General features: G+C 37.8%; 1 protein-coding gene across 8 annotated transcripts in view; it reads left to right on the top strand.

Moving 5' to 3' along the window:
- The window catches only part of CDCA2 (cell division cycle associated 2), a 53,773-nt gene extending 26,452 nt beyond the window's left edge, over window positions 1–27,321 (top strand). For 7 of the 8 annotated variants that reach the window (XM_025463061.3, XM_025463057.3, XM_025463062.3 and 4 more), the window contains 7 exons: window positions 1,026–1,110; window positions 1,543–1,796; window positions 5,960–6,038; window positions 7,295–7,383; window positions 8,289–8,426; window positions 19,796–19,967; window positions 22,602–27,321. In XM_025463061.3, coding sequence (XP_025318846.1) covers window positions 1,026–1,110; window positions 1,543–1,796; window positions 5,960–6,038; window positions 7,295–7,383; window positions 8,289–8,426; window positions 19,796–19,967; window positions 22,602–23,845 — 2,061 coding nt within the window. In that variant the 3' untranslated portion in view covers window positions 23,846–27,321. The remainder of the gene's footprint in view (window positions 1–1,025; window positions 1,111–1,542; window positions 1,797–5,959; window positions 6,039–7,294; window positions 7,384–8,288; window positions 8,427–19,795; window positions 19,968–22,601) is intronic. The other variant, XM_025463065.3, reaches the window with a different exon arrangement.
- Window positions 27,322–27,862: the final 541 nt, after the last annotated feature.

Raw genomic sequence — 27,862 nt, 5'->3', positions numbered from 1 at the left:
AACAGCATTACATAGCAAACATCAAGTCCTACCACTAAAATTCTATGAAGATTTTTATAATCCAAGGTTTGTGGGTGTATACAATTTGAATTGTTTGCTAATTTTCATGGTGGTTTTAATTAAAGATAGCCTAAAAATTCACAAGAATTTTATTTTCTAAGCTCATTTATTTCACAAATACTGATATGGGCATTCTCCTCGTCAGGAAAATAAAATGGACTTGAGAGAGAGTTGCTCAAGAAGATTGGTTTGGGGCAGGACAGTTGCTTAGAAATGGTGCTGCTCTTGGAGCAGGTGCACTGGAGAAAATGAATAGCTCTAGAGAACAAGGGCTGGTCCGGGATGTAGGAAGCAGATGAGGATTTGGAGGTGACTTATGGACCCCACAGCCCTGGCTCTGTCCTGCTTGACTCCAGTGGGCCTGTGTTGAGTTTGGCCATGTCTGGTGCTTCAGGACTTGCACTGTCCCTTCCTCACCAGCTTGCCTACTCTATCATCTTTTGCTAAGTAGAGAGGGACAAATACTATCTTCTTTTCTTGTTCCTAACTCAAGAATATAGTAACGTGGACGAGAGGTTTACATATTTATCAAAAGTGCGAGTTACGTGTTTAAAAATAAAACACCCCATTATGTCATTTACCTATTGTTTTCTTGTTTTTGTGCAATTCTTATAACTGTAGTTAGTCTGCGTCGTCTGGCACCATTTGTATGTGGCTAGTATGACTCTAGCCACTCAGATTTTCCATAATTTCATTTGCCAGATTAAAAATGATGAAGTGAATTTAGCCCATATTATGGATTTCTGTTCTTTAATTTTGACCTAAAATACTATTTACTGAACTAATGTTTAGGGCATCCAGTTTTTCTTTGTGGCTCATCATTAACCCCAAACCATTATGAAAGTGAATGTAATCTGCAATGCTAAATAGTATCTAGATCTTGTCAGAAAAAGAAGTTCAAGTTGTCGGTTCTTAATGACTGTGCATATGCATTTATATGTGTAAAATTTTTCATTGATATTTAGGAACACTGTGACAATCTCTGTGATGATGGGACTCATCCAAGCTTAATCTCAAATCGTGCAAACTGTTGCAAAGAACAAAAAGCAGGTAAGAAATTCACATTTATTTTGAAGCCTGAGGATATCATTTCCTTGTGAATCATTTGATGGTAGTATGTGGTATTTTCAGTGATCTGCTAAATGCCGTGGTGCTTCTCATATTCTATGGGAATGGAGAACAGTTGGATGGAATCTCTTTGGAGAGTTTCACAGTCGGTCTGTCCATTTTGCCTGCCCATTTGTGCTTAATGGTAACACTTGTAAAGGAACTTATTATTCCAATTTTGTAAACTTCTAAGATACTTATGCAAAATTTACTTTAAAATCTATTACCATATTTTAGAACTGCTTCCTTTTCCATTTTGAATTTATGTTTTCTACAAACTATTTTCTATTATAAAAGCTGTATCTAATTATGTTAAAAGATTCTAGCTTATGCATTTTTAGATAATTCTTTTATCTACTCATTTATTATCTATAGAAGGTCAAGAAAATTGTAAAGTGCCAGCCTTTCTAAATATCAGGAAGAGGAAGAGAGTTACTTTTGGAGAGGATCTAAGCCCTGAGGTGTTTGATGAGTCTTTGCCAGCAAATACTCCGTTGCGAAAAGGAGGAACACCTGTTCGAAAAAAGGATTTAAGTAGTATCAGTCCCCTGCTACTTGAGCAATCATCACCAGTTCCTGTGCAGTTGCAGTTATCACAACCAAATTTTGATGACAAGGGGGAGAATCTTGTAAGTGTGAAAAATGTGGAACAAACTTGTTTATATTTTCATCAGACCTCGCCTGTTTTGTGTGAACAATAATTATGCTTTGAAATCATGCAATGGACTAAATGATGTGTCATGGTAGAAAATAATGTGTTTTTTTAGGTAGGTTTTTTTTCTCTTTTTTTTTTTTTACCCTGTGCTCATCATGACAAGTGCATGGGGTATTAGCTGTGTTCTCATACTTGCATGACTCCTTGTACATGGCATATTTCTTGGAACCTAAATACCATTGACTGACAATGTACCATTGTTTTATGGACCACCAAGAAAAGATGCTAGAAGTTAAGCTGTCACACACCATGAATTGTAAGCTGCACTCAGGTTTCAGAAGTGGGAAAATGTGAAAGAGCAGCAACCTTAGAACTGATATGCTGTAAATATAAACTTTTTCCCTCTAAGATGAATTTCTGTAGGTAGAATTAATTGATGAAAAAATAGGAATGTTTTTTACCTTTTTAATACATATTGCTGAGTATCCAGAAATTGTACCAATTTGGACTTAACAGCAGTATAAATGGTTTTATTTTACTAAACTTTGTAAACTTTGGGTATGAACTTGTACTTTTTAAAATAGCTTAATAAGAGAAAAAGATGACTTGAAAATTTAGTTTCCTAATGAGGTTTGAACATTTTTCATGTTTATAAGCCATTTGAATTTCTTCTCTAGAGAATTGCCTATTAATCTTTGCCCGTTTTTATATTGGAACCATCATTCATCCTCTCCCTTGCCTTACACTTTGGAATAAGAATATTCCACTTTTAGCCAATGTGGAGTAACAGGGACCTAATTTATGTTTTCAAGAAGAACAACTAAAACAAAACAAAACCCAAAATATACAAAAATGGTTGTTCTGAGACATTGACCATCAGGATGGGCAGGATAGTGACAAATGAGGCAAACTGCATGAGCCCCAACTTAACTGCCCAAGCTGGGTGTCCAGGCCACAGCACAGGAGGGGTTTACCTGGTGGAGCCTGGCAGTTTCCATGAGCTGAGAAAATGGAGTTGGGAGTCTGGGAAAGCAGAGAGGCTAGAGCTCATGGCAAAGACCAGAAAGGAGAGAGCTGCACAGAGAGCTCTGGAGATCTGCAAAGGTTTTCACTGGAGACTTAGCTGAGCAGCTAAGTACTGGTCAGTGCGTGCTTGTGAATAAACTGCCTGAAGCCAGGGAAAGGACGACCTAAATGGAGCAGAGGAAACAGTCCCTACAGCTACAGGGAAGAAGGAAGTGTTACCACCAACTAAGTGGTAGAAACACCTTATATTTCAGAGGGCATCCGATACTCAGGAGCGTATTGCCTCACTAGTAGAACAGAATTAGCTTAGCAAGCTTTGAAAGGACACAACTTTACTGCATTGTACAACTTAGCTCAAAAACAGCAAAAGTAAAAAAAAAAAAGAAAAAAAAAAACAGCAAAAGTATCCAGTGTCAAATAACATTAAACTCAAAATGTCTGACTTTTCAATAAAAAACTAATGGACATGTAAGAAAAGATACCCCATGATGAGGAGGAAAATCAGTCAAGAAAAGTAGATCCAGAAATGACACATGTGGTAGAATTTATAGACGAAGACATTGAAAAAGTTACTTTATCTTTGATATGTTCAAGGCGGAGGAAAGATTGGACATGCTGAGAACATGAAGGATACAGAAAAGATCCAACCTGAATTCTATACATTATAGTCACTGAAAATTATAATCTGCTGGAAGAAAAATATGTTGAATGAGAGTAAGCATATTAAAGACTCCAAAGGAAAGATTAGCAAACCTAGAGATGTAGCAATAGAAATTATTCCCCATGAAAGAGTAGAAACGATTGAATATAAATGAGCAATTGGTGAGCCTAGGACAACTTTAGGTGGCATAATATGCATGTAATTAGAGTCCCCAAAGAGAGGAGAGATCAGAACAGAAAAAAATACTTAAATGGCTGAAAATTTTCCAATTTGATAAAATCATAAACTCACAGATCCTAAAGTTCAAATTCCCAGTGCAAGAAATATGAAATTGTACACAAAGACACATCATTGCTTAGAATCCATGATCAATCAACAAACACGAGAGGCAACAGAACTCTCATTAGAAACTGCTAGCAAAAGGACAGTGCAGCAGCATTTATTTGGAGCAAAAAAGCAAAACAATAACAGCAACAGAACTTGTTAATCCGGTGAGGGATCCCTGGGTGGCGCAGCGGTTTAGCGCCTGCCTTTGGCCCAGGGCGCGATCTTGGGAGACCCAGGATCGAATCCCACGTCGGGCACCCGGTGCATAGAGCCTGCTTCTCCCTCTGCCTATGTCTCTGCCTCTCTCTCTCTCTCTGTGACTATCATAAATAAATAAAAATTAAAAAAAAAATCCAGTGAAACCATCTTTCAAAACAAAGGTGAAGGACAGGCTTTTTCCGACATCTGGAAGCTGAGAGGATTCATTGCCATAGCAGGTTAGCATTAGAAGAAATGTTAGAGGAAGTCCTTTGGTTAAAAAAAAAAAAAAAAAAATTCCCAATTCAATCTAAAAAAGGGATGAAGAGCACTAAGGATGCTCACTCATCTTCAGTGGGCAGATTGTAACAGACTTTTAAAAAATTATTATTAATCTCTATAAAAGATTGTTAAAACAAGAATAATAGCATGTGTTTTGGTTTATAGCATATGTCAGTAAGATCTACAACAGAAGTAACATGGTATAGAGTCTGGGAGGGGTTTTTAGGGTGTACATAAAGTGGTGGGAGTTAAACATATATGCTGCAAACCCTAAACACGACAAAACAACAAAAATATGTGGGATGCACTGAAGCAGGCTTAGAGGGAAATAATTAAAGTCTGTATTTCAACATAAGAGACGTCTCAAATTAATGATTTCAACTTCCACTTTAAGAAACTAATAGAAGAAAGCAAGTTAAAGCCAAAATAAACAGAAGGAATTAATAAAGACAAATGCAGAAATCAATGAACTAAAAAAAATTGAGAAAAAATCATCGAAATAAAAAGATAATGCTTTAGAAAAATAATATGGGTAAACTTCTAATCACACTATTCAGGGGAAATACTCAAATTACCAATATAAGGAAAGAAAGGTGGTTTGACCACATACTCTAACAGGTTTTAGAAGGATAATAAGTATTATGAAAAACTTAATGCCAATAAATTCAACAACATAAACTAGACATGTTCTTTGAAAAATACAAACAGCCACACCTCATGCTAGAAGAAATAAATTACTTCATTAGCCCTATATCAACTGAAGAAATTTAAGTTGTAGTTGAAACCTTCCCACAAAGAAAACTGCATATCCAGATGATTTTGCTAATAAATTCTACCATATACTTAAGGAAGACCTAAATTTATGTATATTCTTTCAGACAATTTGAGGAGGTAGGAGTAATTCCCAGCTCGTTAATGTCAGCATTAATTTAATATCATAATCAGACATAAGAAAAATAGAGCTCAATATTCTCATGAACGTAATATATAAAAAAGTACTACATCATGACCAAGTGAGATTTAACCCAAAGATGCCAGTTGGTTTGATATTTGAAAAAAAAAAAAAAAACAATCTATAATTTACATTATTAACAAACTAAGAAAAACCATGTGGTCACTTCTGATAAGAAGTCCAAGCAAACTGGTGATTAAAGAAGATTTCTTCAAACTGACAACTTCTATTTATGAAAAGCCAACAGCTACTATCATACTGGTAATTAGGTGGGAAAGAAAAGTTTTGACATCTGCATTTATATTGCCGTTCCCCTGAATAATAGTGAAATGTTAAGTTGTGCTTATTAATGGAATGTCCTATTTACTGTAGAGTTAGGACATGTGATTTTAAGTAAACCGAAGAGGAACTTGTTAGTGGATCATTATGGCTACTTCCATTTAATATTTCATTTGTTGGACTGTAGTTAGTAAACATAGTTTCGTTAAAGATTGGTAAATATTATAAAATCTTTTTATATTCAGTATCTTTGTTTTGCTTTGACCTTTTTTCTTAATCTTTTATTGGTTCCCCATCCCTATGCTTCCTGCAGTTCCACCTACAAAAATAAATCCTAATTTTCTTTTGGGCACATTACATGTCCACTGAATTTAAGGATGTCTAATTTCTATTCTTGTTTTTCTTTGTTTAGGAAAACATAGAACCTTTTCAGGAATCATTTGCAGTTCTGAGTCCTCTTAGTAAGTCTTCAATCTCTGAGACTCTTTCAGGTAGTAACTTTTATTTATCTTAAAATCAGACAAGTGTCATTTTCAGTATTTATATCTATGAAACTAAATCTTAATTTCTTTTTAAAATTTTATTATAACAATGCATGTTTGGTTTTTAAAAACCATGTAGTATAGGAAAGCTTATAAAAAGTCTCTTGGGGTACCTCGGTGGCTCAGTCCATTAAGTGTCTGACTCTTGATTTCGGCTCAGGTCGTGATCTCAGGGTCGTGAGATCCAAGCTCAGCAAGAAGTCGGAGCCTGCTTGAGATTCTCTCCCTCTCCTGCCCCTCCCCCTGCTTGTGTGTTCTCTCTCTCTCGAATAAATAAGTGAGTCATAAAAAAAAAAGAATTTTTTCTACATCCAGGTCCCGCACCTTGTAATCACCTGCAGTTAACTTCTGTAGGTGGTAGCCCCATTTTTCAGGTCTTTGCAGGCAGTGGAGTTGCCCTCCCAATTCTTGTCAACAGTAAATTCCTTGTGACAATTGGGAAAACTGAACGATGTGGATCATAAGGGTCATTTTTCAATTTCCAGAAGTGTTCACCAACATTAAGTTGACCTTTTGGGCCCATGTACCTTTTGAGGTCCCTGGCTTGTTTATGGTCATGACAAGGTAAGCCAGGACTTGGGTGGCAAACATCATGGGGACCATTATTCTTGTCTCTCCCCTGACGGAAATCTGTTAATGGCTTCTCATCAGCTGGAAGAGACAAACCAGGTTCACGGGAACAGAATCCAAGACATGGAGTGTGAAGTTAGAGCTATACCTAGAAGTGTAGTCTGTCATGTTCCAAAGCCCATGCTCTTTTACACATTATACTACCTTTCATTTATACCATTAAAAGGGATCAAATGAAAAAGTACCTGAATTTTGTAAGTTAAAAAAATTACTTTCATGATCATTTTAATGCCCTTTTTTTTGCAATTTCATTGTACAAAATGTAGCTTGGAATAAAGTGACATCAGTGAGAATATGGTATTTACTGTAATGTGATTTAATCTGTTGTCTTAGGGTAATATGGTATGCTTTCTCCATGGGAAGTGGTAAAAGTTTCTGGGTTTTCAGTAAACTTTAAGTTTTAAAACATGTATCTGAATCTCAAAATTTATTCTTAGTAATTAATTATGTTTAGATACTATCTTCTGCTAAAAGCAGAGGTGAGTATCCAAAGCAGTATCCAGTGTATTTGAAAAATGATGGCTCTTACAACTTTTTGTTGGCTACCCTAATTTTGCTTGTGTCTTCCTCATCAGGCACTGATAGCTTTAGCTCTTCAAAAAACCATGAGAAAATAGCCTCCTGTAAAGTTGATAGAATCACACGGGCCTCTAACAGAAGAAATGTAAGTGTTTGTATTTGGCACAACGTATTTGTTTTTAAATCTTACTAGAGATTTTTTCTGTCTTTATGATCACATCATTTTGAATAAAATCTTGATTTAATTAGTGTCACTGAGAGCTAATAGCCTATAACCAATGGTAATGTTCTTTTTCTGATTTGATTTTAATTCTGTTAGAAAAAAATACAATAAAACAAGATGCTTTCAGAGTTTGTGTTAATGTAGAAGGTAATCCATTTGGCACATTTGTTTGGGATCTACATGGTTTTATGAATTTTACTGAAGTACACAGTGGAGAAGAGTAGTGTGTAATTACAAGAGCCAGAAAATGGCATAATTATAACTTTTTTTTACAAAAACATTGCATTTTTTGGTTTTTTTTTTAACACTGGGTTTTAATTCTTTTCAGTAGGAGCATAACTCTCATTGGGTGTGTGTCTTTTCCTCTTTCATTAAATAAAATTGGGTTTTTGTCCAAATTCATAAATATATACCATTATAGGGCTTTTAGCTGACATTGTTGGATGATAAACCCAGGATTCACATTTAGATAATCTAAGTGCATATCCCCCCTGCCATAACTCAATAGCAGTTAGCTACTAAGTTGTAGATGCTTAGTAAATATTTTATAAATGAATAAATCAACTGGTTTTAAACTTTTTTTTCTCCTTTAAAATAATGGACAGAGTGCATATGCTTCTGGTTCTAAGTTTAATAAGATCAGAGATTAGTAATTACTGAGCTCCTCCATTTGAATTTAAGATGGTTAAAATACTTCTAATAGAATTGGTCAATTAGAACTGGGATAGAAAACGTAGAAGCAGCGTGGGGAGGAAAATATGAGAAACACATGTCAAAACGCACTTGCTTGTGTTTTATGGTATCCCTCCTCTAAATTTGCTTTATAGCAATTGACCACTTTTGCAGAAGAGAATGTTTGCAACTTACTTAATACAGAAGCTCAGCCTTGCAAAGAAAAGAAAATGAATAGGAGGAAATCTCAGGAAAGGAAGCTCACAAGAAGAGTACTTCCTAAAAAGAATCAGGTAAGTGTGTTTTTATAGATATAGTAAGAGTGGAAGTCATACATTTCTTTGTTGTAGGATTAGGAAAGCAAGGAAACAGAATTCTTCCAGTTAACGTTGAACCAAGAGTATTAAAATCATCATTATCATCATTAAATAGAAAGGGTCAGAGGCAGTTATATACTCAGCTGTAATTACCCGAGGATCATTTTTGTGTTGTCTTCATTGTGTCATGTACATTCAGCACAGTAGAACACGAGCACCCCGATGTTTTGGTTTTTTTTTTTTTTTTTTTTTATGATAGTCACAGAGAGAGAGAGGCAGTGACACAGGCAGAGAGAGAAGCAAGCTCCATGCACTGGGAGCCCGACGTGGGATTCGATCCCGGGGTCCAGGATCGCGCCCTGGGCCAAAGGCAGGCGCCAAACCGCTGCGCCACCCAGGGATCCCCGAGCACCCCGATGTTAAATTGATTCTTACCTTTGAATGTAATCTAACCTCACCCTATGAGAGGAATCTTGTAATTTCTTAGAGATGAGTGTGCCATCTGCTGCTTGTTTGACTTAGCTTCTGCAAATGGCTAGATCTCTTCCTGTATTTAAAGAAGAATGTAGAAATGGGCTCTTCATCTTCCTCAACACTTCAGGGCCTGTGCTGGCTCAGGTGACTTCATTGTGTCTTTGTGGATAGCTGATCCAGCTACTTGACCCAGTGGACCCTTTCCACTTCAGTGATCCACACACCTTCCTCTGCCATACCCCACAGCTTGTTGGTACCTAAGACCTTCCCACTTTTAGTAGTACACACTTCTGTGTCCCATTCTCTGACCCCAGCTGCCTCTCTATCCAGCCTTCTCACTCCCTTACTCATATGCGTCATCTGGCCCCTCTGTGTACCCTCCAGCATTCAGATATCCTGTCATTTCCTCCATTTCCTTGTTCACCCTAAATTGCATGAGCAGTTTCACCAACTCTTGTCAGTAACCTCAGTCCTCTATCCCTTTCATTCCACTTCAACTCTGGATTAATCCACCACTGTCCCCTCTCCCATCTAACATTGCTCCTGGAGAGGCTCACAAAGGTGCTCCTGCTGCAGAGCCATAGTTTCAGATATTGTCTGAAGTCAGCTCTCATTTTCCCCCTCTTCACTCTAATCTTTTTCCCAAGGTATTGAGTGAACTAGTGACTAAACTCCAGTGCAACCTTTGAGCTCTTGTGCTTGGTTGCCACCTCCACAGTATTTGGCATAATTGAGAACATCCCTTTACAGTCTCTGTTAAAGGTTTATTTTTTTTTCCACCCACCCTTAGTTTGTACTACCTAGAGTTCTCTCTGCCTTTCTAAATCGTGTATTTTCTGGGTAATGTCATAGGTGGCATGGTTGATGCCTCCCAAATCTTTCTAATGTATAAACATAATTAGTGGCCTACTATATTTCTCTTCTTAAACCATCCTACAAGCACCTCAGATATCAGCTTTTCCAAAACTAAACTCAATTTTACCCCAATATCCTGGCCACCAAAACAGTAAACTTCCATCCTGTTCCATGAAACAAAAACTGGTTTAAACATGGCCCAAACATCTGCAGTCAGCAAAGCCAGAAAAAAGCTGGAAGTTTTCCTGGTTTAATCCCTCTTTTATTTATTTTATTTATTTATTTTTATTATTATTTTTTTTATGATAGTCACAGAGAGAGAGAGAGAGAGAGAGGGAGATAGGCAGAGAGAGACATAGGCAGAGGGAGAAGCAGGCTCCATTCACCGGGAGCCCGACGTGTGGGATTCGATCCCGGGTCTCCAGGATCGCGCCCTGGGCCAAAGGCAGGCGCTAAACCGCTGCGCCATCCAGGGATCCCTAATCCTTCTTTTAGATCCCAATCTTTTGAAAGATCCCCTTGCTGAAAAAAAACACATATGTTCAGAAATATGCATGTACCTCTATTACTGTATCAAAAATTGGTTTTCTTTATACTCTTTAAAAAAACAATCCTACAAAGAATGTACACATACTTTTTGACATAAAATCAATAGCCAGAAAGTTCAGGGAGCATTGAGCATTAAGGTTTATTTCAACCCCTCCCAGGACCCCATGGAATTAAAATAATAGATATAATAAAGAGACTAGACTCAGAATAGCACTGAGAAGAGGAAGGAAGTAAGGAGGGATATTAAGCAACAGATGACAGCCTTCAGTGAATCTCTGGAAGACAAGGTGGATGAGGGCACATTAACAGATGAAAGAGGTGGATTTACAGCCCAGAATGTTCTTAGAGGGAGCCAGAGAGGCATTGGGAGCCAGCCTGCACGTGGCAATCCCAGGAGACTTTGGGCCCAGTATTAGCAGATCCAGTGGATGGTGAGAGTGAGGAGTGGTAGTAGGTAACAGAGTAAACAAAGTTCTGTATTTGAGACTATTTGCACCAGTTGGCATTCCACCCCTGTCCCTCCATGTTCTCCCATCTCAGAACAGATGTTATCGTGCAAGTGAAAGCCCTCATTCTGGCATTTGGAAAGTTCCATAGTCCTGACAGCCTGTTCTTGCCCTAAAGCACAGCCTACCCACTGATGCTCCTCATTCTGCCCTGCCCCACCCTGCACAGAGTTGCCAATAGAATTTCCATGCAGGAAAGAGACTGAGATGGAACGCAGAGGAAGCTCAGACCAATTTATCCAGTGTTTCCTTATGTAAAACCAGACAACTGAGTTAGAAACAAGAGACGAAAGATCAATATTTAAAAGTTGAAAACCTTAAAAAAAAAAAAAAAAGAAAAAAAAAAAAAAAAAAGGTTGAAAAACTTACCCCGGAAAGAGATGCTATTCTGGGAATGGACGGAAACTTTATTGAAAAAAATCTAATCTACTCAGATTTAAGAAAATATTACCTGCATGAAACTAAGAAGAGGATCCTATGAAACAGGAGCAGAGGAAAAAATAGTCATATATATGTAAAATCTAGTAGTTGGACTAGACAATAAAGTTAAGGAAAGTCCCCTAGGAGGTAGAGCAAAAGAGAAATAGACTAGTAATAAGAGATGTAAAAACTGAATCTAGGAGACTATGTACGTATCTCAGAAAGAAGAAGAAGATAGAATGAGAGAAATTGTCAAAAGAAGGGATTTCCCACAACAGAAAGGAGTCTTCGGGTTAGAAGGACCTACTGAATGCCTAATAAAATTTAAAAAAAAAAAAGGCCAAGTCTTCAGCCTGTCGGTATGAAATTGAGCAATAAGGATAACAAGAAAAGTGGACTTTTCCTCCCTGGAAACAAGAATCTGAATAGTAAGTATCAAGTTTAACAGTAGTCGGAATGCTGAAAGATGATTGAACAGGATCTTTAAAGTTTTGAACGAAACTTGATTTCAGCCCAATACTTTGTACCCAGTCAAATTCAATTAAGTGTAGAAGAAAAAATAAAGACATTTAGACACTCAAGGACTTTGAAAGTTTTTCTTTGGATTATTACTGGAGGAGATACTCTAGGAAACTGAGGAAGTAAGCTTAAGGATTCAGAACACACTGGATCTAATGATATGGGAGAGCAGTATGTGGAAATCTCTGGTTGTTCAGCCAGCCCAGAAGAGCAACCAGGCCAAATTTGAACAAGAAGAAAGGGTGCTCCAGGGAGAAGGTCCTTGGAGAGAAAAACAAAAAGACCAATGATTGAGAAAGGAGAAGGTGTATCATATAAGAAGAAAAAGAAAGGTAATTACATACATATACCATTTCAAATAAAAGCCTGTGTATAAAAGTTTTGGAGTAAATATGAAGCAAACATTAATGTGATTACAAGCAAGTGTAAGGGAAAGTATGTTTTACAGTGCTAGGAATCATCTACAGGGGGCACCAGAGGAAAGGAATATGAGCTTTATCCTTCGCAGAGCAATGAAAAAAATTTTACACAGTCATGATGTGAATGCTATTTGTTTTCAACTAAGAGCAAAGCTTTAAGAACTGGATTGTGTAAGACGATCTAAGTGTAGCTGCTAGCAGAAGGTGAAAAGTGGATAGAGAAGATGTGAGGATGTTAGTTAGCATTCACTGTAAGGGGGTTAACAGAGCAGGTTCTATAGCCAGCCAACCTAGATTCTAAATTCTGGCTTGACCACTTGCTACCAGTGGAATGGCAGGCAAGATTCTTGATTTCTCCATTGTTTTTAAAATAAAGGGAATAGTGGTACTTAAATTTAAAAGCCTATTGTGTGCATTAAACAAGTTAATATATGTAATGTGCCGGTGCCTGGCCATAGTAGGTGCTGTGGCTGTCGTTAGGATTATTTTACAGATTAGGGGTTCAGGGTATATTTTGAACATTGATGAAAAGAAACATTTACCTTTTGACCCAGCAATCTTGTTTCTGGGAATCTGTCTCAGATCCAATGACAGAAACACAAAAAGGCATATGAGCAAAGATATTTTTTTGCAGTACCCTTTGCAATGCAAAAAACACAAAAACTAAATACCTATCAGTATGAGACTGGTTGAATAAACTATGGTGTGTTGGCCAAGTATTTTATAGCTGTAGAAGAAGTAGTGAAGAGAATTTCCAATGATGGAATGATGTCAGGATGTCTTTACTGTTGAGTGAAAAAAAACAAGGTGTAAAAATAACATATAGAGTAGGCTTCTTGGTACTGAATTGTGATCCCACTCCCACACCGCCCCCAAAATATTTCTTTTTTTTTTTAATTTTTATTTATTTATGATAGTCACACACACACACAGAGATAGAGAGGCAGAGACATAGGCAGAGAGAGAAGCAGGCTCCATGCACCGGGAGCCCGACGTGGGATTCGATCCTGGGTCTCCAGGATCGCGCCCTGGGCCAAAGGCAGGCACCAACCGCTGTGCCACCCAAGGATCCCCCCCAAAATATTTTTTTGTTGAAACCCTAACCTCAGGGCACTTAGGTGGCTCAGTGGTTGAGCATCTGCCTTTGGCATGATCCTGGGGTTCTGGGATTGAGTCCCGCATCAGGCTTCCAGCAGGGAGCCTGCTTCTCTCTCTGTGTCTCTGCCTTTTCCTCTCTGTCTCTCATGAGTAAATAAATCTTTAAAAAAAAAGGGAAGAAACTCTAAGTTAACATGAGATCATTGGGATGGTCTCTATTCCAATGTGACATGTGTCCTTATAAGAGGAAGTTTGGACACAAAAGGAGACCCTCAGTGTGCACACAGCCAGGGAGAAAACCAGCTAAAGAGGCAGCAGGAAGGGGATCCCTCGGTAGCTCAGTGGTTTAGCGCCTGCCTTCGACCCAGGGTGTGATCCTGGATTTCTGGGATCAAGTCCCACATCGGGCTCCCTGCATGAAGCCTGCTTTTCCCTCTGCCTTTGTCTCTGCCTCTCTCTCTCTGTCTCTCTCATGAATAAATAAATAAAATCTTAAAAAAAAAAAAAAAGAAGCAGCAGCAGGAAGTTGCCATCTGCATACTGAGGAAGAAGACCTCCGAGACCAACTCTGCAAGCACCTTGATCTCGGACCTCCAGTCCCCAAAACTGTGAGGAAATAGACTAAGATTGTTGAAACCACCTAGTCTGAGGTATTTTGTGATGGCAGTTAATATGACAATCGAATGTACTATGTTTTATCTAAGAAAGTAGGGAACGTTAAACATGTATTTGTATGAACAGGTGTATATATTGATAAACACATATAAAATCTTTTCATAAAAGTGAGAGAATAAGCCAAAGGCCAAAACCAATTATCCCTGGGGAGAGGAGACAGAGGAGGGAATAGGAAAGACTCAAAGCCAGACTTTCCTGAGCATGTTTTGGACTTTTGACTTTGAACTGTGTCAGTGTGGCACAGGATACAGTAAATCAGAATTATGAGAAAGAGAACAGTCCTTAAAAATTGGAAATAAAGGGGATCCCTGGGTGGCTCAGTGGTTTAGTGCCTGCATTTGGCCCAGGGGGTGATCCTGGAGTCCTGGGATTGAGTCCCACATCCGGCTTCCTGCATAGAGCCTGCTTCTCCCTCTGTGCCTCTCCCTCTCCAGCTCTCTCTCTCTCTCTCTCTCTCTCTTTTATGAATAAATAAATAAAATCTTTTTTAAAGAAATTTGAAATAAAAGGAAGCCAAATCATCTGGGTGTCAAGTTATTGGCTTAACCTCACAAAGAATAATTTCAAACCTAGAATTTAGAGGTCCTTTCAGAAAGCATCCTCAGGACAAGAGTGACTACAAAGGAAGTGAGCTTAATCAAACATAAGGAAGGACTCCTACTGAGAGGGGAGTGTAATGTAGAATAAAGAAATTAAGAGTTCTTGTGAAGTTTTTTTTTGTTTTTTTTTTTTTTTACTTACTAGGAATCCAGACCTGACCATTAGATAATAAGAATTAAAAATCAAATTCAGAACCTTGTTAGGCCAAATTTGAATTGGAAACATCAGTACGGACTCAGGTTTTATTCCTTTAAGAAGATATCCTAGCTCTTTCAAGGCTTAGAAGCAGTGAGCACCCCTGGGACCCAGACTGCCATTTCTGAATACCATCTTCAACTAAAAGTGATGAGGGTTCCGTAGTGAAATGGCTGCTTGCGGGTTTATGAACAGCACACATAGGGAACGAGCCTGGGTCAGTACCAGTGTGCAGTGAAGGAATAAGCTTAAACCCCTGCGGCCATGGGGAAGGACCGCAAACCATCTCGAAGGGGCTCCACTGACCAAAGGTGGGACAGTGTGATTATCTGAAATAACAGTTGTGGTGGATTGAAACACAGACTTCAAATGTGAAAAAACACTTCAAGTTCATAATAGTTAAAAAATCTTAAAGGTCACCTTAGAAGCTTTCTAGGACACCAACTCATTTTTGTGAAAACTAGAAAATAAGGGAGTTCTATTTTCAAGTAAACACATAGTTGATGAGGGTAACTTATTTATAGGAAAAGTTCTACTAAGTTAAAAAGACACATTCATGAAAGTTGCTGATCATGGGGTAGAAGGCTGATGGGGGAGCCAGAGTGGATGGATCGGACTGAGCACTTGAGCCTACAAAGGTCACGGGAGAGAACGCAGTCCTTCCAATGCAATGAGGAAGGGTACAAGCACCCACAAAATGCTCTTTTCAAAAAAAAAAAAAAAAGCTGAATCTAATCAAGTCTAGATCTAACAACTAATGTTAGGAAGTGTAGGGGAGAGGGGAAAATAAAGACATCTTGATTGCAGTCAACCAGATCCAGAGTTTGACTAATTCTCTGAGGCCGGTGCCTCAGTTTACTCATCAAATAAATGGCAAGGGAAGAAAGATAACCATAGATTCAAAGATCTGTCAACCAAATGGAATGTGTGATGACCTTATAGGGATCCTGATTTGAACAGCTGTAAAAAGACATGGGCCAAATGGAGAAATTTAATCTCTGAGGAAATAACTAGGGTAAATTGCTCTTTTTGTTCTTTGTGCCTAAGCTGTATATTTTGAGGTCATTTTATTTATTTATTTTAAAGATTTTATTTATTCATGAGAGACCGAGAGAGAGAGGCAGAGACAGGCAGAGGGAGAAGCAGGCTCCATGCAGGGAGCTTGATGTTGGACTCGATCCCGGGTCTCCAGGACACTTGGTTCCGGGATTCCAAGATCACTCCCTGAGCCGAAGGCAGACGCTTAACCACTGAGACACCCAGGAGTCCCTATTTTGAGGGTAGGCTGTTGTAACAAGAATTAGAGATTTCCCAGGTACCCTTTACCCAGTTTCCCCCAGTAAAACTTCAGTAGTATCACATAGAAAAATACCAACACAGTCAAGATAAAGAACATTTCCGTTGCCACAGGGATTTCTTCCCCTTTTGTAGCCCTATTTCCATGCCTGTCCCCATCATTAGTGGCAACCACTAATTTGTTCTCCATTTCTTTAATTTTGCCATTTCCAGAATGTTATGTAAATATAACCACACTCTGTAACTTCTTAGGACTGTTTTTTTTTTTTTTCACTATTATATGGAGATTTATCCAGGCTGTGTATATCAACAGTTAGTTCCTTTTATTCCTGAATAGTATTTGTTATTATAAAAAAAAATAATTATTTTGCAATATATACATATATCAAGTCATTACATTGTGTATTTTACACTTAAATTTTATCTGTCTGTTTTATCTCAATAAAGTTAGGGGGGAAATGGCATTGTAAAAAGAAAAAAAATCAACAATATAATGCCAGGTAATAAAATGTTTCATTTTATTATTGGGGCGGGGGAAGCTCTATATCTTAGGGATACTGAAGGATTTTCACATGAAATGAGGTGATGCCTGGGATTTGCTTTAAAATCTGAGGGAGGGAGTTATAAATGAATCCTGATTTCTATGTTAGTAATTGTTGAAGCTAGATCATAGGTACCTGGGGTTCAATATACTATTTTACCTGTTGTTTGTTAGAAACTTTCCATTATCGAAGGTTTAAAAAATGACAGTATGAGCCTCTTATTTAGAGAGGTGGAGCTAGCCATTAAGAACTAAAAGTTGAACCAATAAATAAATGAAAGGTGTAGGGAAGGGTGTGCTTTTCATCATAAGCTTTCCTGTGCAATGTGATTTGTTGCTATGTACATGAATTGTTTTAAAATAATTTTAAAGCTATTCACAGGAAGCAAATTAAGTATTGTTTATGCAAACAAAAGACAAGTATTTACATCTATTTAGTGATCTCCTTCGCTGGGAAGAACTGTTGATGATTCTGGAGTGATTGGAATCACTTTGGGGATAGTATGTTCAGTTGTCCTTTATCTGCCTCAAGTCTTATACGAGCCTAACCGTTTGTAATCAGTGGCTTCCCTAGGATTCCAGTGACATGCAGCTTTTTTATTGCAGTATAAAAGCAAGGCTGTTTTGTATTGGAACAAATTTAAATTCTGATAAGATTTTAGCCTTTGCAAATGAAACCTGCTAATAGGCAAGCAATATTAGAGGTATGTTCATGACAGAGTGCAAGTGCTTTAATAATCTTTGGTCTTTTCTCGGTTGGTGTACTACTGGCCCGTAACAATGAAAAAGCAATATTAGTTTTTCATTATGTGTAGCAAATTTTATGAAGTTTTAAATATACCTTTTCTTTTGCATTTATTCATTCATTTGTTCATTCCTTCTTTTTTATCGGGAAGTCATTGTGTTTCGGGAAGTGTTGCAGGTATGGGAGACATCTTATATGAACAAAGATGTCCAAAATCTTGCTAGAAGGGTATTTTCTGTACCTATGAATCCCAAACTATTCTAGAAGTTATAACTGATGACAATGACCATAGGGTATTAACTGTGTAGTGCCTGTGTCACACAATAACACTAAGCATACTTTGGAATCAAAAAAAATTTTCCCTATATTCTCATAGTAGTAGGAAGGAATTAAAAAAACAAGAATAGCTGACACATAGCTCTTCTGTGTATGGCTCAAGCCTTATTTTAACCATTTCACTTACATCAACTAACAATTCTCGCTGCAGTAGTGTGTGCCAGTGTGGTTTCCATTTTGCAGAGGAGGGGGTATAGAGAGGTGAGGTAACTTGCCTAAGATCGCAAAGCAGTTAGGTGACAGAGTCAGGCATCTGGCACCAGAGGTCGTGTGTTCTCTTTCACAGCTCATCTGAGGAGCCCAAGTTAAGATTTTTTCTTTTGGTTTCCACATCCATTGACCAAGCTGTCATTTCCCCAACTGTTCATGGAATCTCAACAGATGTTCCATAAGTATATATATATATGTATGTATTTCATGGAAAAATAGTTAACCCAGCATTTCCCTAATGTGTTTGAAGATTATTTATACTGAGGACTTCTCATAGAATTTAATGTTGAATGTATATTGTAAATCACCAAGAGAAACATTTATCTTGTACAGTTCTAAAATTATTTTTCCATGGAATGTCTTATTTTGTTTTGTTTTTACAGGATATCTATACATATCTCAGGGAACATGCAGTTCTGTGCCGTTTTTGTACTCTTGAATATCATCTGTTCTTTCACGTCATCAGTTTATATGCTTTCACCCAAATAATCTTTCTTAAATGTAAAATCAAATGTTGTCATTCCCTGAATCACCGTGCAGTGAACCTTCATTGTTTTCAGGCTCATACTCATTGCATACAAGGGCCTTGCTTGCCTTGGGGAGCAATCTTGAAAGCCCCCTATAGGCCACATACCAATCTGAGTCCATAGAGACCCTGTCATGGTTTGTATGTATTACAGTTACTTGCCCTTAGACTGGGAGCCCCTTAAAGACCACATCCTGTTTGTTTTTTGTTTCCTATCTAGCCAGTTACTACATGTACATAGTGGTTTCTCAATAAATGTTTGCATGGATTCCATTTTCTGGCAACTTTAATTGCTGAAAACATGTTCCTTATGTTGACCTAAAGTCTAGTTCTCTCCAATATTATCACACTGAGTGTACTTCTTTTTGCTCATAACAATACAGTGTTTGAGTTTCACTGAAGTCTTTTCCATATGGAACTTTTTTTTAACAGAGAACATTAATTCTCAGTTGCTAACATGGCAGTCAAAATTGAATTTAATACTACATTCCAGATAGTATTAGAACAGTTTCAATTTTTTATGGAAACCCACATGTCTGGTAATCAGTTATTACCAGACCATTGTCTGTCATCTTCTACTTGTGCTTGTTAACCCATCTCATTTTGACCTACTCATTTCAATTTTGGTTAAATCATCTTTTGTTTGAAGTAGTTCAGCTAGCTTTGTGTTATCTTTTATGTATGCAACTGTTGTTTCTTCTTCCAAACCTATGAGCAGAGGACAGTCTCCCATAGTTTCCAGTAGATACCTCATTCTAGGTTAATCATGAGTCATTCTGTAACTATATCTGATTTACAAATATCTCATGTCTTAAGTCTGTCAGCTTTACAGCATCTAATCTATCTCTCACTTACCCAGAACTTATTTTGGCAAATGTTTTGTGGAAATGTAGACCATTAGTTACCATATAATCTGTAAACTGGAGTTCTGCTTCGTATTCTGTTTGACTTTGTATGAACTACCCAGGCACCCATGCCTGACTCAGAATTTCTAAAAATTTATTTTTTTTTAAGATTTTTATTTATTTATTCATGGTATATGTGTATATATGTGTGTGTGTGTGTGTGTGTGTGTGTATATATATATATATAGAGAGAGAGAGAGAGAGAGAGAGACGTGCACAGAGACAAAGAGACATAGGCAGAAGGAGAAGCAGGCTCCATGTAAGGAGCCAGATGTGGGACTTGATCCGGGGACTCCAGGATCACACCCTGAGCCAAAAGCAGACGCTCAACCACTGAGCCACCCAGGCATCCCAGAATTTCTAAAATTTTAAATGGCATAACTAATATCAGGTTTTTCTGTAAGAATTAATTAAAGGTTCAGAAGTTCAATGGTGTGACGTCTTTCCCAATTACGGCATTTTACTACATTTCACAGGCTTTAAAAAGTTGCAGGAAGAAGAAAGCAAAGAGAAAGAAGAGTGTTCAGAAGTCTTTATATGGGGAAAGAGACTTTGCTTCGAAGAAGCCGCTCCTCAGTCCTATTTCCGAGCTGCCTGAGCTCTCCGAGGGGATGCCTGCCACTCTAGGCGCCGGAAGGATGTGTTCAGGTATCCTGCTCTTTTCCTGTTGATATTTTTGTCTTCTCCATCACTTTCTTGCTGTTGCACCCTCTTTTGCCTTTTTTCCATTCACTGTTAAAGAGCATATAAATAAAAAAACAACCTTGTGTCGTACTACCATGAGATTTTGAAGTTAAGGAAGCAGTAGTTGGTAACTTTTACCCTCATCAGAAACTGATGGAAACTCTGGATCTTCTCCCCAGAGAAACAAAGACACAAGATAGTACCAGTACATATAATTTTAGGGGAAATAATTTCCTTCCATCCTTTTTCTTTTTAAAGCATTTTAATGTTTTGATTTTTTTATAGCATGCTGTTAAAGTAAAATGAATTCTGTGTGGTGTTATGGTCCATCATGAAACGTAAACAAGGTGATGGCTCAGTAACAGATGGACAAAAATTTAAAAAATAATAATTGCCCTATGATGTTCCAGTAGAATTGGCACTGCCAAGCATCTATTAGAAATAACATTTATGAGTTGAACTTGATTACCTTGAAACAGTTATGTTGGCAAGCAAAGATTAAGTCAGTTGACATCCTAGTTAGATAAAAATTGGAGTTACATCTGTTTTATAATGCCTGAATTTGAAGATTGACTAAATCATGCTGAAATTAATAACAGTATGTGTTCATTGGTGTGTTAATTTTGTATAGAATAATTTCTAAAAATAGCTGTCTTTGTCAGTCATCAAATGTATATAGTCTGCATTCCATTTGCAATATATCTATAGGATTTATAATAGATCCTAGGACGAATACAGTATATGCCACCTTGGACTGTTGGCTTCAACCTGCTTCTTAACTTCAGAAAAGCACAGAGTTAAAGCACACACAGGTAGCCCATCATCACCTATGCTCCTCCAGCCCCTGGGCACCATCGACACCCCAGCCGCTTTATGTACTATGTCTTGAGACAGGGGGTTGGCCACTGCACCTCTTTTTAATCTGGCCCCAGTGCTGCTTAGCCTTTAAGATTTAGCTCCACTAGCTGCCTTTCAGGGAGAGTCTTTGTTCACACTGCACCTTTACTGTCTAGTTTGTAATGTTCTTCTGCCTCCCTCCCCTGCAAGTTGCAGTCACATTGACACTGAAGACCAAGTCTTATTTCATTATATCTCCAGTTCCTGACAGGAGTTTTTCCAAAGATGTTTAAACGATGACTCTTAGTGTATGTTTTCCATCTTGCATCTTATTAGAGAACTTCTTTTTAAAAACACCTGAAGGATTATTTTTTTCTCTATCCAATGGTGTCATGTTTTAAAGGTTTAAAGCAAATTATTCTTCCTCCCTTTTCCATTTCCCCCATCCCTTTCTTTTTTCCTCCCTCCATCCCTTACCCCTGTGTTTCTTCCCTAGCATGTCAAATACATAAACATTGATTTTTAAAGTTGTATGAAAAGCCCAAGTGACATATCAGTTGGTTGCCACCAAGTGGACCCTCTGTTAATCTCTGCCTCATGTGACCTGATTTTAAGTACCTAAATCATGAAATACTGGTTTTTAGATTTTTAGCTCAGCTGATGATTTGTATACCCTACAGTTCTGATTTTGTTTAAAATATTTTTTATACTTATTTGGCCATTTAAAAACTTTACTCTCTGAGATAACAAGAGAGATGGGATCCAGTAGTACTGAGTACTGAAAGCCTGAATTTGTTTACGCTGTGTTACACAGCTTAAAATCTTAAAAAAATATTTTTTTTAGAGAGAGCATGCATACATGGGAACTGGGGGAGGGGCAGAGGGAGAGGAAGAGAATCTTAGGCAGACTCCCTGCTGAGCACAGAGCCAGACCCCAGGCTCCATCTCACAACCCTGGTATCATGACCTGAACCAAATCAAGAGTTGGAGGCTTCATAGACTGAGCCACCCAGGTGCCCCATTTAAAAAAAAAAAAAAAATTTTTTTTTTTTTTTTTTTAAGATTTATCTATTTAAGGCTGTGTTCCATAGCTTTAAAACCTCAATGATGTTTCTTTCACCTGTGTGATGTGACACAGGGTGTCAGAAACACCGGGCACCTCCACCTGGCATATCTTCCTAGAGTCTGACTTTGAGATTGAGGTGGAAGGGACAGATTTTTTAGAATATTGAAACAAAGCTCTATGTGACAGTATAATGCAGTTTAAATTATATTAATTTTTAAACACAGGGCCTAAGAGTCTGCAGAAGTACCCTCAGATCTGCCAGAATTCCAAGTTTTCTTTTCTCTATTTCAGGGGAAATGTAGCTAGAAAAGTTTCAGAAGCACGGCGGTGCCCACTTTCAGTGATTCATTTTTTGTGAAATGGGAAATGTGGCCGCCTTGTGCTGATTGACCTTGTAGTGTGGAAAGTACATTACAGGAAGCAATTTGAGATACACTTCTCATTTTCATGGTCTGAGATTATGTACTTTATCCACTCATGTATTAAATACATATTTTCTTAACCTGTGGCTTGGAGAAGAACTAGAAAGGAAAGAGCAAGATGACAGATGGGGGCAAGTACAGGGCAGCATTTGCTAAGTCTTGTGAGTTTTGAAAGCTTAACACAGAATAGATGATATGGCACCTGTTTGATATGTTGACTTTTATTTCCATTGTTACTTTTTAGTGAGACTTAAACTTATTTACATCCCTTAGATGATTTCAACTCCAACGGTGAACTTGAAGAAGAACTTGAAGAAGCAAAGCCTCCTAAAGGAAAGAGTCTTTTGCCCCAGAGCCCCGAAGATTTGCAGATGAATCAGGGCTTTAATAAATACGATCTGTCTGCATTCTGCAGCTCTTACACCAAAAGTTCCTTGACGCTTATTAACTCTGCTTTAGATCAAGATTTAAATATAAATGCTGTAGCAACTAGTGAACATAAAATAATTCCAAAAGCAGAAATTAAGTCAGAAGGTGCAGATGAACTGAAGGCGGGCCCTGAGAGCGAAAGCAGTCATGTTTTTTGTGCTTCTGTGACCGCAGAGCCCCTGGCAGCCGATGATGCAGAATCCAGTGTTATCCTGCCGTCTCGGGAACTGGCTACTGCCAGTCAAAATGTGGAAAACATTTTCCAAATCTTTAAAATTTCAGAAGATGTAAACATAAAGTATGAAAAACAGGATGACTTTTTCATAGCTACAGAAGGAAAAGTGCAGACCATGCATTTAACGTCTGACTTCCAGAATAAAGAGGTCTTAATCAACAACGTAAAAGAAAGTAAAAGACCGAGTGCAGGTTTGAGAAGAAACTCCATAAAAGGTAGAAGTGGCACTGGTATGCGTGGTGGAGAAAAGCAGCACAGAAGGCACTCTTCATGTTATTCCGATGGGCAGAGTTTATATTTGGAAGAAAATGGAAATCACGAATCTCCCTACCTTGCGAGCAGCTCTGTAGAAATTGGTCTAGAAAATTCTGAACTGTATAAAGATTTATCTGACTCCATCGAGCAAACCTTTCAGAGAACAAACAGCGAAACAAAAGTAAGACGCAGCACACGGCTACGGAAAGATTTGGAAGATGAAGGGCTCGTGTGGATTTCACTTCCATTTCCTTCCACTTCCTGCACTTCCCAGAAAACGAAAAGGAGAACGATATGTACAGTTGACAGCAGAGGATTTGGAGGCCTGTCCCTCTCTAAAGAAACTGTGTCTTCTGGACAGAAACCGAGTATGCCATTCCCTGTATCAGGTAAAGAAAACAGAGAGGGCTTTGCTGCTGCTTCTTCCAGTTTACCTGGAAAGAGGAGGAAGAGTGTCTGCACATCTGTGCTCGCAAATACAAGAGATACTACTACTCAGGCAAAATGCTACAAAAGAAGAACCTCTCTCAGCCAGAAGGGAGAGAGCTCTCCGAAGGACTTCCAAAGAATCGAACCTGTCCAGGAACTAAAGCAGTAGCTGGCATTTCCTACAGAACGCAGGGCAGCAGAGAAGGTAACCATCCGTGCTCAAAAAATTCATTCATTCCAGTTCATGTCCCTTGTTCAGCTTTGGTGTTTTAAAAGTTTCAAATAAAATCATTTGAGTTGAACTTATTTTTAAGTAGAAATAAGTGATTTTCTTCATTGAAAAGGAAAACATTCTATTTAATATTGTTCTTCTCTCCCCAAATAGTACACACTTACTGAAGCTTTCACATTGGTACATGTTCACTGAAGCGTTTAAGTCTCTGTTGCAAAAAAAACAAAAACAAAAACAAACCAAAAAAACCTTGTCTTTTAGAATTGACTCATTCTGTCTGGATGAGAAGAGTTTAAAAAACAAAATGATAGAATTCATGTAATTTTGTGAAGATGGAAGGTATACAAGGTTAAAAACTGTTAGAAAAAGAGAAAAGATGTGTTTTAAAATGCAAAAAAAAAAGGTTAAAAAATGTTAACAGGAAAGATGGAAATCATAAGACGTTTTAAAGTTGAGAAGCTTTAATTTACTTTGTCTCAAATGAAAATTTTGTATTAATAGGTTAAAACCAAAACTTAAACATGGCACCTTGGAAAATTCCTTCAATAATCAGAATATTATAAATCTAGCATTCTAAAATGAGTATTTAGTTTATGAATGAATACGGTGAAAACATTCTGTTCTTCAAACAAACCTCTTACATGGTTTGTGGGGTGGGACATGCAGGTTTAGTTTTTGGTGAAAACAGAGCAGTTTAGTTGAATCATCTTCCAGATCATTCCAGTTAGTCACATTTAGGATTTATTCAAAGAAAACCCAAATTACTGATTTGGGAATTAATTCATGGTTCTCGATTAAAAAAAAATTTTTTTTTTTTTAATCCAGAAACTCCTATGAAAAGGCCCTGGAAAATTAGGTTACTAACACAAAGATGGTGGTAGATGGCTGATTTTTTATTTAATCTGGCCTTTTCCAGCAGTTCTCTTTATTTCACGATCTCAAGTACAATCACTTGTCTTGGATTTTCCAGTTACTTTTCAGCAGCGTCCTCTCCTGTTACCCTTTTGATGACAGCAGTTTGAAAATCTAAATTGCTATATATCTGGAATTTGTGAATGCACATAAATCATTGTATCATTAAACAATTGTCTTTGAAATCCTTTAAATCATTGAACTCTCCGTCTCCCTGATAGCAGAAACATGTTAACAAATAGAGCTCTCTATAAATAACACAACAGGGAAGAAAGCTCCTGCTGAGTGCCCATTTCCCCTGCCTCAGATAGAGACTATTTGTTACCTTCTTGGCACCAATAGGTCTGGAACTCCTGCTGTTAAAGACTAAATGTATTTTACATTAACACTCAAAGTGATCCCCAATTTCTTCAGCTAAAGGCTGGATTGTTTTAAAAATTCTTTTATCTTTACACGTAAATTATTTATGGGCTTTTTTCCCTCCCCGTTTATAGTTTGGTATAGTTGGCAAATCTCTACCACTGAAAACTGAAAACAACACCCCCCACACACACTCCCCTCAGCAAAACGAACTATTCTGAAACTTTTTGGTTTTGGTAATTTAGAAAGAAAAGAACAAAAACTTTCAGAAACATACGATGTTAAGGGTTTTGTTTTTTAAAAGCTTTTTGGTCTCTTCCTTTCATGTGAAGGATAAAACTACTGGTATTTTTTTTTCCTCCCCTTGTTGCTGTATGATGATGTGTGATCTCCGTTGTATTTGAATTTTAAGAAGCTCACCCGCTTTGTTCTGTTTCTCAAACCGTGCTAATGCGGACAAGGGACACATTTGATATGTGGGTTTTTTTGGCTTGAGTTTTCAAATGTTAAATTCTTGTTTTCTGGCATCTCCAGTTAAGGATGTAAACACTTGATGTATTTTGTTAGTTTCGGGATGTATCAGTATAAATGTTCTGTTGATTATCTGTAAATAACAAATAGGCAGTTTTCCTAAAAAGAAGAGGTCTGAGAAATCAAACCAATTGGGGCATAATTTTATCCACTGTCTCATTTGTATTCCTAAGATTTGTGAAAAGTTAATTATTTCTGTACTTGATCATGCTTGCTTGTTTTTAGCTGTTTCTGTTCATTAACGGTCGAATCGGAAAGTGGGCTTTGGAAGAGTTTGTTCTTGCCTTAATCTTTTTTTACTGCAGCAGCCCATCGCTCCTGTCGATGCTTGTTTGCTCCAGAAGATGGCAGCATGACATCTGGATACATTAACTTGGAGCCGGGGCAGCCCTTCATTGTTGCTGTGGGTGCTTCTCTGTCACTTTAATTTTCATCCGTATTTATCATGGGAGTGATATGTGTCTATTGGAAAAAAGTGGAGAACTGTACACCATTCCAAACTGTCTCCCTGCAGCCACACCTGCCCCTCCCCAGCTTTCCGTGTGAACACTGTTAACAACTGGCCTACGTCTTCCAGACCTTTGCTTGTATACCCACAAGTGTAGGTTTTGTTGTTTTCTGATGGGATCACTATAATGTGCCGTTTTGCAGCTTGATTTTCTTATTCACCAAAACACCAGGATTGAACTTCCATGTTGTTACGGGGAATCCTAGTGCAGCCTCAGTCTTTTGAATCCCTGCAGAGTCGTACACTCTGCATGTCTATAACTTAGTTAGCCTCTCCTTACTAAAGAGTCTGGTTGTCTCCACTTTTTTGTGATTGAAAATTACGCGACACTGGGCTTGTGTCAAAAATGTCCCTAAGACAAATTCCTTGAAATTAAAATTAAATGGATATCAAGTTATCTTCCCTGGTTCATACGTGATAGAGTTCTTCTATAAACATTCTGGCATGCATTTCCTTCATTCCACCGTCACCTCAGTGCCACTTTGCTTCCTTTTTCTCTTGCTGCCCCCCATGGCATTTGAGCTGTGGAATTGAGTGTGGGGCTTAAGACTTAGCGTGATAAGAAGGAAATGGTTATTAGCGCCTGGTTCATGCTTTAGATTGAAAGAACTCTTTTTTTTTTGAAATCAGACTTATTGAGGTGTAATTAACTATAGTAAACTATAGTGAAGTTTACCTTGTTAAATGTACAGTGTGAATTTTGGCAAATTCATACAGTCCTAGAACAGCTGCCACCGTTACATAAGAGAACACTTCCATCACCCCAGAACAGCTCTTACCTCTTTGTTGCGGTCAGACCCTCTCTCCCCCAACCCCAGCCTCTCACAACCACTTAGCAAATTTCTATCCCTCTAGTTTTGTCTTTTCCACGATGTTGTATAAATGGATATAAGAGTTATATCCTTCTGTGTCTCTTTTGAAATTTAGCAAAATGCCTTAGAGATTCATCTATGTTTCATGTTATAAGTAGTTGATTCCTGTTTCTCACTAAGTAGTAAAAGTCTGTTTAATGGATGTACCAGTTTTCTTTACTCATTCACCAATGGAATGGATATTTGGATTGTTTTTTTACCATTACAAATAAAGCTGCTATAAACATTCACAGATGGACTTTTTTTCTTTAAACACATTTTCATTTCTCTTGGGACAATATCTAGGAGTGGGGATTCCTGGGGTGTGTGGTTGAGATATGTTTAACTTTTTGAGAAACTGCCAAACTTTTCCATTGTGGTTGCACCATTGTGCGTGCTCACCTGCAACACATTCAATTGCTCCACATTTTCACCAGCACCCAATGTTGTCTTTTTCATTTTAGAATTCTCTGTATCCCTAACAGATAAAAATGTAGAACATCTCTTCCTGCACTTGTTTGCCATCCTTATATCCTCTTTAGTGAAGTGTCTATTCAGATGTTTCTCCAACATTTTATTTATTTATTGATGTTTTCCTATCGAATGAAAGAGTTCTGTGTATATTTGGATACAAATTCTTTTTTTTTTTTTTTTTAAGATTTTATTATTCATGAAAGACACAGAGAGAGGCAGAGACACAGGCAGAGGGAGAAGCAGGCTCCTCACAGGGAGCCCAATGTGGGACTTGATCCCAGAACTCCGGGATCATGCCCCCAGCTGAAGGCAGGTATC

The sequence above is a fragment of the Canis lupus genome, chromosome 25, assembly GCF_003254725.2.
Source record: "Canis lupus dingo isolate Sandy chromosome 25, ASM325472v2, whole genome shotgun sequence".
NCBI lineage: Eukaryota > Metazoa > Chordata > Mammalia > Carnivora > Canidae > Canis > Canis lupus.
The sequence above is the reverse complement of the archived record's forward strand: the minus strand, read 5'-3'. Positions and strand labels throughout refer to the sequence as shown.